Below are 13,487 nucleotides of genomic sequence, written 5' to 3'. Positions count from 1 at the left end.
AATATGCATTACTACTGGCAATCCTGCCACGTGGTGGCTTCTTGTTACGGTGTAGCCATACCACTGTGTGATTATACTAACTTGTGTATTACACACCTATGTATCATCCGCCCTTTTATACAAGAGTATATGTGACCCCGTTATAGTCTGCATCCGCTCTATGATCCAGCGCCGCGCCTCTCCGCGTTAGTGCTTTCCAGGATATGAATTCAGTGCGGCGATTAACGCGCTAAGTCTGACCATCTGTCTGGGGTGGAACTGGCCAATTTGGTGCCGAGCTCCTTGTTAAAAAATCACTTTAGATCTGCCGTACAGCGCGAAACACAGTCCAAAAGGATTGCCACTATTGAGATGGGTTGATAAAACATTGTCTAGTCAAGCTGGATGTGTAATTTTGATGAGAAATGGTATTGCTGACGACAATGAGATAAGAAATCTAGACGAGGCGGTTTACAAAGGCCACATCATCTGTACTTTTCTAGAAGACAAGATAAAAAACCTTCCTTATGGCCTACCAACATCCAGTCGACACCGCAAGGCGCCAGAACGTGCAGCAAGGTTTTAACACGTAAACACGTTACAAATCTGCGTACGATACACAGCGCCCACTGATTTTTTTTTGCCGAGACGACCACCCAGGAAAGATCTTACGTCTCAAACAGGATTCTCAACTTTGATGGAATTATCAATAGAAACAATCACACACTTTGTGTCGGATAGGACCTTGCTCAAACACAGCAAATTTGAAAACAAGGAATGGCAGTGCAGACACACTACCAGACGCGCTCGTTAAAGCGGCATCCTAGTCTAAAAAGGTCGTGCTATTCAGCGCTTCCAACAATGCAACATGTTGCGCCTCACCCATACGCTGGAATTATCACCTCGTCGATGCTCGGCGTAACCATTGTATTTAGAAATAGTTTATAGTTTGAGTACTACAACTTACAGACCATTATTATATATTTTGAAAGGTATACCAGGCAAAGAAGGACTTTTAAGTTGTTATTCCTCGCAAGATATATGGCAACGATGTCGCTGGGTGTAACATTGTATGATTTTTAAGTATCACGAACGTTTTATGGCCTAGCAGATGTAGGTTTAACTCGACGTAATATAAGTTTATAACAAGAATCTCTTTGTCTAAATGTGCCTCTTAAGTCGGCGACGTGCAGACGCAATGACATACTCATATTCATTAATATCTTCTTGAGGATAAGTACAAACTTCGGTAAAGGCTAACGTGTCTTAGTGGGTAGAGGTAGTGAATTCGGATGCGACAAATACCAGAATCAAAGCAACTATCACGCTTTCTTAACAGCCTTAAGGCCGTCTCATCTGCTGCACTTCAACACTATTTAGCATATTTGAAGAATGGAGCGCTGAGGGACTGTGTTATACCAAAATTTGCGGGCTAGCTAGAGCCATTTCGTTGAGTCCCTACAAAACAGCCGCACCGGCTAATCCACATTGGCTTTTATCCTCACGACATCTGGACGCAGATCATGCTTCTTGACAGGGTCCTTTTGACAAAAATATATGTGTACGCCGAAAATACACTTGGCCAACAGGTGGAACACACGAGCATTAGCTTCCAAGTACTTATTATGAATGTTCACATCCAATCACCCATGTTATGTGTGGCTCTAAACGAGTATATATCGTCGTCAATAGATTTGCGCAAGTACACGATACTGCCTACTCAAACATTTAAACGTCCTTACAGCGCTAAACGGCCCACCGGATATAATTACATATCTTACTCGAGTTCTCACTGCAGCTGGAAAATGTCGCTGGCTTTCATCAGCAGTTGTTAATAAATCAAGAGCATTGTACAAAGTTAATCTTTTGCAACATTTCTCTGTGCGTTAATTAAAGCGGACTCTAAAGGTCAGAGTGTCTTCTGCGTGAGGTGCGCCGCTGCAGGCACAGCACAGGCTTCAATACCTGGTTAGGATCGTATACCGGCTAGATCCCTCAAATAAGATCAGCTACTTCACGACGCTTGACAGAAATTCAAAACCATTTCTAAATAGAAATTTCTCAGTTGCTGATAGCTGTGTTTTCTAGTTCAGTTCGCGAGCAGCGGTCCTCTCGATGACTTTATCCTACATATTACTTTTACAGTTGAACGCGCAGCGTTAAGACTGTGGGAGAACTAGATACAACCTGGTGTAATTAACATATAATATCTTTGTGCTGCACCAAATCTACGATAAGCTCCTTTCAATCTGTTTGGATGTCAGAGGCGAATAGCAGCCAACGGCGGAGAGCGAAAAGGTGGAAAGCAGGAATACGGAGGCAGTAAAGTAAAACTTTTATTTCCTGGAGAACCGACCTCAGTGAAGCGTTTTCAGCAACAGAATGCAGCATATATTATCTCAACAAATATGTACGTAATATCGTCGCCGCTGAACTCAAGGTTACTTTTGTTTACTTATGTATCATACCCACAACACATACAAGTGGTGTGACCCACCTTAATGCTGCTTTCAATGTCAAAATTCGAATGCCAACTATCAAGCTTGCCAAAGCGGCGGCGCAGCAGCTCAAAGGTGTTGTAATCGAATATGATGTGTTGTGTAGCACACTTGTAGGAAAATGTACGAAGCAAATGGCACCAAATTTGCAATGTAAGAATTCCGTAAGCAAGGGTTTGACATCAGAAGTGCGCTCCGGATCGTCACTCTTTGAGCCAAAGTTTATCAAGACTATGCTGGTGAGTGACGTCCGTAATTTGCTTAAGGAGTTGAATGAGGATTCAACCGGAAGACCATGGGTGCTCAAAGATCGGTTGAAAAATACGCTACAAGGCCTACCAAATCAGAGTACGTCGCGATATAAGCTATACGTTGAAGCCGACTGACCGAATGCGTATTGTCTATCACTGTAGTCTTAGAACGATTTACAGGCTCTGAGGAAAATCAGTCTGCAGCAAGAAAGAGAGAAGATGAGATTTTCTTGGAGCAGCAACTGAAGTTAGAATTGAAGGCAAAGCAGCAGAAAGAAGAGCAGAAGAACGAGATGGAGACTCGGAGTATAATTGGTTCTGAAGTAAACAGTGGGATGCAAACAAGCTCATTACGAGACAAGTACATGGGTCGAATTCAAATGCTGAAGGAAAAGTCCAAGCAGAAGAGAAAAGAAGGGACGACTGTAGGTCTAAAGGAAGCTTTCGAACCGACAACGTCTGCGGGATTATCGACATGGGTTGTGAACGACGGAGCGAACGAAGTGCTGGTATGTGGATGAAAACTCAAGCGCAATAAGACGATGTATTGTGATGAAATTGAATACTGGTTCTGTGCAGAGCTACTCGGATCTTCGTGGTTTGTTCAAGGCTGTTATTCCACCACGTGACCCATTGCAGGATGTACGTAAACTGATTCAAGACACCTTATTCACATCTAACAGCACCGTGGACTTTGTATATGCAGGAAGAGTATGAGATTTTTAAAAAAGAGGTAAAGTATTATTACAGCTATTGAACTGTATAACAGCAATGTAATTGTAAACATTTAACGTCATGCTGAAGATGAAAGGACAATTTGACATGTTTGTGCCGAAGGAATATCCTGAAAAGTTTCCGGATTCGAAGCCAATTCTCAATATCTGTGAACAGCTTGGGCTTAAATCAACCGACATGATGGTGCTTGCACGGCATTCACTTACCATCAAAGCTGCCAAGTACGTGTAATTGAAGTCATCTTTATAAAATAACGTTTGTATTCATGTCCATTATTCATGTACGCTAAACCAGACAAGCAGGAACTCATGTATGCCATTATATGCCTGGAAAGAAAGATATTCCGAATCACACGGCACATTATCATTTAACGAACTTGCATGACTATCAGTATTTAATTGAAGAGTTTAATGGGATTTCTTATCGCGACAAGATCAAGTTAGGTTCTATCGAGTTTTAAAATGTGTAGCTATATTAATGTAGCCATCCCACAAACAATGACCATCAATTTAATATTTTTCAGAAAGATTTTGAGACGAACAGAAGTATCTCGACCGTGGTGCTTGTTTGGCTTATAACTTCGTCATCTCTATTCTCTAGCACCTTTTAATTGTCTGGGTGCGTCTCTATAATCTTTCTGTCCAAGTCGTGTCCTACATCTCTCTCTTCAGCTCTCAAAATTGACTCCCCATGGCATACAACTATGTGGCTACAGCACAAAAGCCTACAAGTGTTACCCACTCACTTACAGCCGTCTTTACGGGTGTGAACGATACAAATCTACTATTAGCAAAGAGTACGCGCTTTGAAGTGCATCTCTTGACACCCGAAGGGCTTCAGCCACAGCATGATATCAATTTGTATGGCCGAATTGCTATATTCGAGGTGTTTCGTGCCACGAATGAGCCTCAGGACTGGCTCTTTATCGTCACACAGCGCTTTCAATTCTGTGTATTGGCCTATGACTCTGCAACACAACAAGTGGTGACCAAAGCTCATGGTAGCATTCGAGACTCAATTGGTCGCAGTAGTGAGATTGTCACAAGTGGCAACATTGATCCCGAGGGCCGTTTGATCGGTATGAACTTGTATGAAGGCTATTTCAAGGTCATTCCGATTGATAGTGGCAAAGGTATTCTCCGAGATACGTTTAATATCCGTCTAGATGAGTTACGAGTTATTGATATCAAATTTCTTCATGGGTACACAAAACCTACGATCTGTGTGCTATACGAAGATTACAAGGCTGCAAGACACTTGAAAACTTACCATATTTTACTTAAGGAAAAAGACTTTGCCGAAGGCCCATGGAGTCAGTCGAATGTCGAATCAGGAGCGAGTTTATTAATCCCAGTTCCTGCTCCAACAGGAGGAGTATTGATTGTATCCCATCAAACAATTGTGTATCATAGTGGAACCACATTCCATGCCATACCAATGCGAAGTACAGTGATTCAAGTGTACGGTGCAGTTGATAAAGATGGGTCGCGATTTTTGCTTGCAGATCAATATGGGACGCTCTCTGTGGTAGCTTTACAATTGACAAACAAGGAAGTTACCGGCGTGCATCTTGAGGTTTTAGGTGAGACGAACATTGCGTCGTGTCTATCCTACTTGGACAATGGTGTCGTGTTTATTGGCAGTACATTTGGAGACTCGCAATTAATCAAATTGAATGCTGATCGAGACGAGAATGGATCGTATATTGAAGTGCTGGACACATATGTGAATGTCGGACCAATTATTGATTTTTGCGTGATGGATCTGGATCGTCAAGGCCAAGGGCAGATTGTTACATGTAGTGGTGCTGATAAGGATGGAACACTGCGTGTAATTCGTAATGGTATTGGAATAAATGAACAAGCCAGTGCTGAACTACCAGGGATCAAAGGCATGTGGGCTCTTCGCGAGACATTTGAAGCCAAGCATGACAAGTATTTGGTTCAAAGTTACGTGAGCGAGATTCGAATTCTTGCAATTGGTGACAACGATGAGATGGAGGAAAAGGATATTCCAGCATTTATGAACGTAAAAACCTTGTTATGTCGAAACATGTTTGGCGATATGTGGCTTCAAGTGACAGAATCGGAAGTTCGACTTATAAGTTGCAAGACGTTGTCACTCGACTCGACGTGGTCCCCACCATCTGGATCGCGAATTACAGTTGCTTCTGCAAATCCTACTCAGGTGGCAGTCGCGACAACCGGCGGTGTGCTCGTGTACCTCCAGCTTGAAAACGGGCATTTGACTGAAAAGACCCAAGCAAAAATGGAGCACGAGATTGCGTGTGTGGATGTGACACCCCTTGCTGGAAAAGATGGTGATGTGACAATGACGGAATTGTCATCGCACTGGGATATGGCTGCGCTAAGCTCCACACTTTGTGTTGTCGGGTTGTGGACGAATTTTTCAGTGTCTGTGTTGCAATTGCCGACTCTCACGAAATTAGCTACGGAATCCCTTGGGATGGATCTGCTTCCGCGATCAGTGCTTTGCAATACATTTGAAGGAAAGGATTATCTACTTGTCGGACTTGGTGATGGCAGTTTGATGAATTTTGAACTTAATGTCAATCAAGGAACGCTTGGAACCCGGAAGCGTGTCTCACTAGGCTCACAGCCTCTCTCGCTCTCAAGATTTCGAACTAAGAATATGACACACGTGTTCGCAGCATGTGATCGCCCAACAGTCATCTACTCGAGCAATAACAAGCTGTTATACTCCAATATTAACTCAAAAGAAGTGAATGTGATGTGCCCATTTGATTCTGAGTCGTTTCCAGAGTGTCTTGCACTTTCGTCCGAGGAAGAGCTTACGATTGGAACGGTCGACGATATCCAAAAGCTTCACATTCAAACTTTTCATCTCAATGAGTGGGCACGTCGTATTGCTCACGATCCAGATTCACACACCTTGGGAGTGCTAACTGTAAATTTCACAGTGGATGATACCGGTGAAGAGGTTGACCAGGGTTTTGTACGTTTATTTGATGATCAGACGTTTGAAGTGCTCAATTCGTATCGTCTTGATCCGTTCGAAACTCCGTGCTCTGTAGTTGTCTGTCCTTTTGCTGGTGATTCCGTCAGTGCATCGTACTATGTCGTTGGAACGGCTTATATTCATGAAGAAGAAGCGGAGCCACATCAAGGTCGTATTCTTGTGTTTGCTGTCACGGGTATTCATGGGGAGCGCAAATTGCAATTAATTACTGAAAAGGAAGTGAAGGGCGCTGTGTATTGTCTGAACTCGTTCAATGGAAAGGTGCTAGCAGGTGTTAACAGCAAGGCACAATTGTACAAGTGGAGCGAGAACACCGACAATGAAAAGGAACTTGTCTCTGAATGCGGACATTATGGTCACACGTTGGTGTTGTATATGGAATCACGCGGAGATTTTATTGTAGTGGGTGATCTCATGAAGTCGATCTCGTTACTGAGCTACAAGCAATTGGATGGAACAATTGAAGAGATAGCAAAGGATTTAAACTCAAACTGGATGACTGCCGTTGGAATCATCGATGATGATACTTATATTGGCAGTGAGACAGATTTCAACTTATTTACGGTGCAGCGTTCTAGTGGCGCAGCGTCTGATGAAGAACGTGGCCGTTTAGAAACAGTTGGAGAGTTCCACTTGGGTGAGTTTGTAAACCGCTTTCGACATGGTTCTCTCGTGATGCAGAATAATTCCACAACTTTTCAAACTCCAACTACTCTTATATCAAAAGGACCGACTGAGATGGCCGATGTGAGTGAAAGGTATTCTAGTTACTCAGCCGTTCCAAATCAATCGATGCTATTTGGAACTGTCAGTGGTATGATTGGTGTCGTTTTGCCGATTAGCAAAGACCAATACTCGTTTCTTTTACGCGTTCAGCAAGCACTGACACAAGTTGTAAAGGGTGTCGGTGGTTTTTCGTACAAGGATTGGCGCACGTTTGAGAATCGGCGGTCTGTATCAGAAGCTCGCAATTTTATTGATGGAGATTTGGTGGAAAGCTTTTTGGACTTGCCAAAACCTCAAATGATGAAGGTGGTGGACAAGCTTAACAATGACGGGATGCTGGATGGTACTGATGTATGTACTGTGGAAAATTTGACTGTACGGATTGAAGAACTTGCCCAATTGCATTGAGTAGCTTTGAGTACTCAGGACCGTACGTCGAAGATTAAGATGCAAGTTTTACTTTTGTTGAATAATATCAGAACCTTCTTGAACTTGAAACATTCTACAGATTGTTATCTTACTCAACAGCATGACTATCGACAGTACATTCGACAGAACTTTCAATAGTAAGTTACGACTACACGAAAATAGAGTTTGATTTGTAGACTTTTCAATAGACTCAGCTACTATCATACAGCAACTAGCGGTAAAAGATCGATTCATTAACTTTGGAGTCACATCAATGCGATGTGTGAGGTGAAAGAAGCCGAAGCTTGCATAAGGCACAATCGTTTATTGGACTAGTTTTACAGTGCTAGATGCTCCCGCACTCTTTCACGATATTCGCACAGCAAATACTGAATATTGTTATCGCGTACAGCCACGTCCACCAGGTCGATGGTTGTTACATCAGAAGCAAAAAACTACAACAAAACGATTGAGATTCTTGATTCTCGTGATGCAATTATTACAACGTACCTCTACACGCTGCAACCTTGTGGTTTCAGGATCGCAAAAAAGTCGTACTAAATGGGACTTTAAAACTCGAACATCCAGATATTCATCGGAGACATTGGTAATCTCAAATCCAGAGACAGATTCCATAATATTTCTCACGTGATCATACCTGACAAAGCGCAGGATGACATAAGGGACACGTCACGTCAAGTTTTGCAAGTCTCATACGCACCACTGCTTCATTTGCTGCAGCGTCATGTAGTCCTGTTCTCGCTGTTTCACCTCCGCATCTTTACTTCTCAGATCGTTCTACAATAATCGCATTAAGTGTCCACTTGTCCAACATTTCGATCATTCCTTTACGCACCTCTTTTGACAAATTTTCAATCGTCTTTTTCGTTCGCGCTACTTTAATGCTTATATCGATCTTTTCATCCTTCATGCTCGATCACGAATAAAGAGAATCAAATGAGATTCTTTTTAGATCCACTTAACATTGCTCACCTCAAGCTGCTTTTGTTTTTGATGCAGTTCCTGAATATTTTGAGTCTGCTGATCAAGAACTCGTGCACAGTCTTCTTCGTCCGTAATCATCACGCCTGTAGCTACTTGTACTGCTGCTTTCCGATGAGCATTTTTTTTCTGAAGTTCCTTCCACACTTCGTTCAGCTGCGCTACCTCACTCTCGTGCGTCTCCCGTGTGCTTTCATGGTCAAGCACCTTTTGCTTCTGTTGCTCGACTTCATCTGCTAGTCGTTCCAGCAAACGAAGCATATCTGCTCGTTCACGCACTGCAGTCTGTAATTCTTTTTTTTCTTGATCAAAACCAGTTTCTGCCTTCGCTTTTCTAGATGCCGCAGTATTCTGAAGAGCTTCCAATGCTTCAACTTGTGCTAGACGATCTAGTAAGTTTTGCTTTGTTTGTTTAGTGACAAATTCTTGCTGTAAAACATGCAATTCTCTCTACATGACAATCTCGACGTTAAAATCTTGTTTATCACGATTAAATGTTCTTATCAAGACAATCAAACCAGCGCAGTTTGTAGCTCTGCTGCAGCAACTTGCGGTGTTTTATTACTCTCATGCAGCTTAGCTAGCACTTGGGTCATATACAGCGCTTTAAACTGCTGCTCATGTCGAGATTCTTCCTCTTCATGCTGTGGTGTGTCCTGCTCATGCGGTAATGCGTCCTGCTCCACGTCCATAGTCATCTATATTTCAATCTTAGAAGACTCGTACCACATATGCCAGCCACAGAAAAATGACACATTTCAACACGAAACAGACGCTCTGGCCTTTTCTCCGCACAACAAGATGACGTTGAATGGCCATATATATTTCACATTTCACTTGATACGACACAAGTTAAATGGCACGCAAGGAACTAAAGACACATCACGACGATGGACTTCCATTGCTAGATGCAGATGGACATCCACGTGATAGTATTCATGCGGCTTTACTTGAAGACAAGACACCTGAGATTCTGTTTCATGAGGATGCAATTGGAGAGACAGACTCGGATAATGAAGATAATGACGTTGTCTCTATCGATGGATCGGTTGTTCTTGATGATGATGCGAAGCTGGCCACGTACAAGTCGACGGGTAAAGTGAGCGCAAAGCAAAAGTGGGGACACGAGGACATTGGGAGTGATCTCAAACTGCTCAGTGTAGCTATTGATATGGCAGATGACGTTATTGTGAAGGTAGAAGGGTTTTATCTACCGGAAGTGCAAAAGGAGATGGAAGGGAGACACTATTTTACACTTGAAAAAGAGGAAATGATCACGAAAGTACGTTTGTTTCGAGTGCGACGAATAATTCACGCTATTCAATTTGTGACCACTTTGCGTACGTCGGAACGATATGGAAGCATTAAGCATGGAGAATTGTGTAAGGCAGTGGAGGCACCAGAAGGAAAATTCATTGCCAGCTTTTTTGGTGACGTGTCGCGAGATGAAGAAGAGATGGAACTTGGTGTGCGGTTTATAGACCAAACGTGTGCGGACGATGGGGAAGTGGAAGTAGCAGAAATTGATCAAGTGAACTGACTGCAAGGTAGAGGAGTTGAACTCTTTGTGGTTTCTTAGCAAAGCTGGATGAATGAATATATTACTCAAATCAATTGGAAGAAATTACTAGCCTTTAACTGTGATATCCAAACAATATTTTGTAATATATAGATGAGAGTTTGAATATATATATGTATACATTACGATGCGACCATAAAAAATCATTTTCTCGTTCAACGCTAGTAACATAAACATGGGGTACACGTCTGGTTGCTGGACGATATACGATGGCGTGCCGTATCTTCACGACAAAATCAGTCCAACCAAGTAGCCAATTAGAGATCGCATTGTTTAGTAGAATCAATGATATAGAACACAAGTCTGGGAAGCTGATTAGGGTGACTAGCGTACATTTGCGCCATTCATATGTGTAATCTCGTCTCACAATGGAACATTACGCATTGACGATGCTATCCTCATTATATCCCACCTTGTTCAACTCTTTATACTTAAGTTTAAAGATTATCAAAGGCATATCAAATACTGCTAAACACTATGTTGTATCCATTGAGTTATGAGCATTAAATTTGGATTGAGAAACGCCTTTTACATGAAATGGACTTGTGACGAATGTGATAGACTATTTTAAGCGTTATAGACAGAAAATTGTAAAACATTTGCCGTATCTTATCGTAGCACAGACACATCGTGTAGAATTATACTCCGGCTGTTCTTCCTGGCTCTATCATCCATACTGGTCGTTGGCGAGAATATTCTTCGTCAGCTGAAACTGACTACAAAAATCACAATGTTAATCACTCACAATAACTTAAAGAACTAACAAATGAAGCTTTTAAGAATACTCTTTGAGGTACGCGAAACGATCCCAGTAAGAAATCGCACAGCAAAATTAATCATGAAAATTCATTTGGCGACATAACAATAGACTATTGCGTTACTTAGCAATTGTCGATTAGTGCACTCAACTCAATAATGAATAAAAAAAATAATGCTTATTATACATTTTACTCGTTGATACATTTACAAAGGCTCAAAAATAGTGCTTCATTTTCGAATTCGATGGAGCTTTTATCTCAAAACTACACCACGATCCTGGTACACAACATGTGATTGTTCATCAAAATGGGTTTTACAAAACTTTCTGTGTGCTCCACTGGGAAGACATTTTAAGCGGAAGACGATGTCTAAGTCAGTGAACACTGTGTCTCGAATTTACAGATGTTGAAACACTTGCATTCACATGCACGACTTGTGTTAAAATCGAATTATCGCGGTGTGCTTTGGCGCTAATATCACCCCCCTCCATTCCCAGCATCTTGCTGTTATAACATTAGTATTGGTTTACTCTAATCAAAAAAATGGCTCACCTCGTCGAGCGATATTAGCATCTAGCCCAGCTGTTTCCAGACAAAATCTTTCGCCAGCTTGGCGTGTCTTTAGCAATTATCTCCGATCAATATTCTTTTTAAACAGCGTAATGATGATAGCTGTGCGCTAAGTTCTTGGCGCGACATTAATATCGCACAGCGGATCGTCCACAAATCAATTCTATCAGAACTGTGTATTGCAAGCACCGGGCTTCCATCCACTTATTTTGCACTGAACAGTGTATTTCACGTATTTTCAGACGACTTTATTCATGATCTCGTTCAACTGCAAACGGGTGCCGTTCGCAAACAGTCCCTCAAATACAACATACACGCTTGTGCGATGAGGAAGCGATTTTCGACATGGAGAGAGAAGGACAGTTTCTACTTGGAGAAAAGCAGAGAACTATTAGGACTTTTAGAGGCAAATTTGTAACTGAACTTAAATGATTTATCGTTCCCAGCGACATGCAAAACATCTCAAGGGCTTTTAAAGGGTTTACTAGTAGAATCTTGGGTTCCTGATTTATAATAAATCAAGGATGTACTGAGGGTGATTATCACCATGACTAATACAAAATCTTGAATGTACGGATTGTGCCTTCGAGAAGCTTGAACTTCTAATATCTTCTTGAATTGACTTCTCACTTCAAAAGACAGAGAATTGTCGTCTACAATACAGATCCCCAAGTAGAAACCAACAATCTTTATCTCACAGAGTGGTTGTGACTTCATATAAGATGTCACGCATGCGTTCAGGAACACCATACTGTAATCTTCTTTCATATATTTCCACAATGCATACAGAGGGTACTTAAATGTATCTTCATGTAGTGGCCTGATGTAGCCCAATACCATTCCATTTCTCTAACTTTTACGAATATGTTCCAGTCCTGGTGAAGAATGGACTGTCGATTCTGATCAATTTGCTGGTATCATTCCGGCTACAAATCATAGCGAAAACGTTGATTCTTCCCGTTGAGACAAATAATCAGCCAAATATATCTGCCTGGATATTTTGGAGAATAACGTAACCTCGCTTTATATGGTCATTGCTTGCAAGGGTTGAGTTTCACATTTGACGATTCTCAAGGGCAGATACATCTCGCGTTCCATGTGGGCTGGTTTTAGCCTTACCATATTGCATCTTTGTACATCACGCAAACGCGAAGCATGTTTATGAGGACAAGAAATCGACAGCTGATGGACAACCTTCTGCATTAAAACAGCTATCTGAATGTAAACTGCTTCAGTGCAAATTTTGATTGTGAGCTCCGGAATAACTAGAGGCTCGTGAAAACTCGAGCGAGGGGTTTCTCGGAGAGTGACGGTACGCTTTGTCACAACCAGCAGTTTCGTGAAGCTGTCATGCAATGATTGCTTCTTGTTTGTCCGGCTCGATGAGTCTGCTTTCATGCGGAAAGACTCCAAACTGCTCAAATAAAAATATAGACATTCATATTCGAACTGCTTTGATACGATTTTAATTACCTATAGTTTACAATATCTCTACTAAGTGAACAGCATGTGATTATGACACGCGATCACATGGATCTCCATCACAGAACCTTATCACCCTCATCTGCACCGGAGACTGATCTTGCTTGGCATGCTATAAAAATAGTCCACCATGGTAGTTTTGAGCTTTGCAAGTGTTATGTGAAGTAAATCATTAAAGGCTGCGTACTTCGTCCCTTTCTAGGAAGTTCTCATAGCAAAATCTCTTGGAAATATTGGGTATACCCAGGATGCAGCGATCTGCCGTAGCTTTGCGCTTTGAGGAAGCGTAACTTAGGTCACCGACCTTTCGTTCTATACTTAGAACAAGTACGAGTTTAGCGGATCGCAATCCGATTACTCCAAGAGTAATTATTGCCTTAACACAAGGCTAATTAACTCTTCCGTTTAGAATCCAAAACTGACTTTATTTATTTTTATTTGCGGCAAAGCCGCCTAATTCTAAATGAAAAGATTTTTTTAAATAAATATAGCAAAATCT

General features: G+C 41.8%; 5 protein-coding genes across 5 annotated transcripts in view; 3 read left to right on the top strand and 2 right to left on the bottom strand.

Moving 5' to 3' along the window:
• The window catches only part of PHALS_06200 (HAD-like domain), a gene marked incomplete at both ends in the record, with an annotated part of 4,478 nt that extends 555 nt beyond the window's left edge, over positions 1-3,923 (top strand). Inside the window, 7 exons of the mRNA XM_024719447.1 lie at positions 2,244-2,389; positions 2,464-2,825; positions 2,891-3,237; positions 3,308-3,370; positions 3,435-3,461; positions 3,533-3,684; positions 3,758-3,923. Coding sequence (XP_024584744.1) covers positions 2,244-2,389; positions 2,464-2,825; positions 2,891-3,237; positions 3,308-3,370; positions 3,435-3,461; positions 3,533-3,684; positions 3,758-3,923 — 1,263 coding nt within the window. The remainder of the gene's footprint in view (positions 1-2,243; positions 2,390-2,463; positions 2,826-2,890; positions 3,238-3,307; positions 3,371-3,434; positions 3,462-3,532; positions 3,685-3,757) is intronic.
• Positions 3,924-4,153: 230 nt separating this feature from the next.
• PHALS_06199 (dna damage-binding) lies at positions 4,154-7,597 on the top strand (the record flags this gene model as incomplete). Its single annotated transcript, XM_024719444.1, has 1 exon — positions 4,154-7,597. One exon carries the CDS (start codon positions 4,154-4,156, stop codon positions 7,595-7,597), a length of 3,444 nt encoding a protein of 1,147 aa, XP_024584743.1.
• Positions 7,598-7,935: 338 nt separating this feature from the next.
• PHALS_06198 (uncharacterized protein) lies at positions 7,936-9,195 on the bottom strand (the record flags this gene model as incomplete). Its single annotated transcript, XM_024719443.1, has 6 exons — positions 7,936-8,052; positions 8,108-8,255; positions 8,319-8,395; positions 8,454-8,522; positions 8,591-9,049; positions 9,118-9,195. The coding sequence occupies 6 exons, from the start codon at positions 9,193-9,195 to the stop codon at positions 7,936-7,938; spliced, it is 948 nt and encodes a 315-aa protein (XP_024584742.1).
• A 260-nt stretch (positions 9,196-9,455) lies between these two features.
• PHALS_06197 (Mannose-binding lectin) lies at positions 9,456-10,139 on the top strand (the record flags this gene model as incomplete). Its single annotated transcript, XM_024719442.1, has 1 exon — positions 9,456-10,139. One exon carries the CDS (start codon positions 9,456-9,458, stop codon positions 10,137-10,139), a length of 684 nt encoding a protein of 227 aa, XP_024584741.1.
• Positions 10,140-12,529: 2,390 nt separating this feature from the next.
• On the bottom strand, positions 12,530-12,904 carry PHALS_06196 (uncharacterized protein; the record flags this gene model as incomplete). Its single annotated transcript, XM_024719441.1, has 1 exon — positions 12,530-12,904. The coding sequence occupies one exon, from the start codon at positions 12,902-12,904 to the stop codon at positions 12,530-12,532; it is 375 nt and encodes a 124-aa protein (XP_024584740.1).
• Between the last annotated feature and the right edge of the window lie 583 nt (positions 12,905-13,487).

The sequence above is a fragment of the Plasmopara halstedii genome (assembly GCF_900000015.1).
Source record: "Plasmopara halstedii genome assembly, contig: Scaffold_2956, whole genome shotgun sequence".
Lineage (NCBI taxonomy): Eukaryota > Oomycota > Peronosporomycetes > Peronosporales > Peronosporaceae > Plasmopara > Plasmopara halstedii.
The sequence above is the reverse complement of the archived record's forward strand: the minus strand, read 5'-3'. Positions and strand labels throughout refer to the sequence as shown.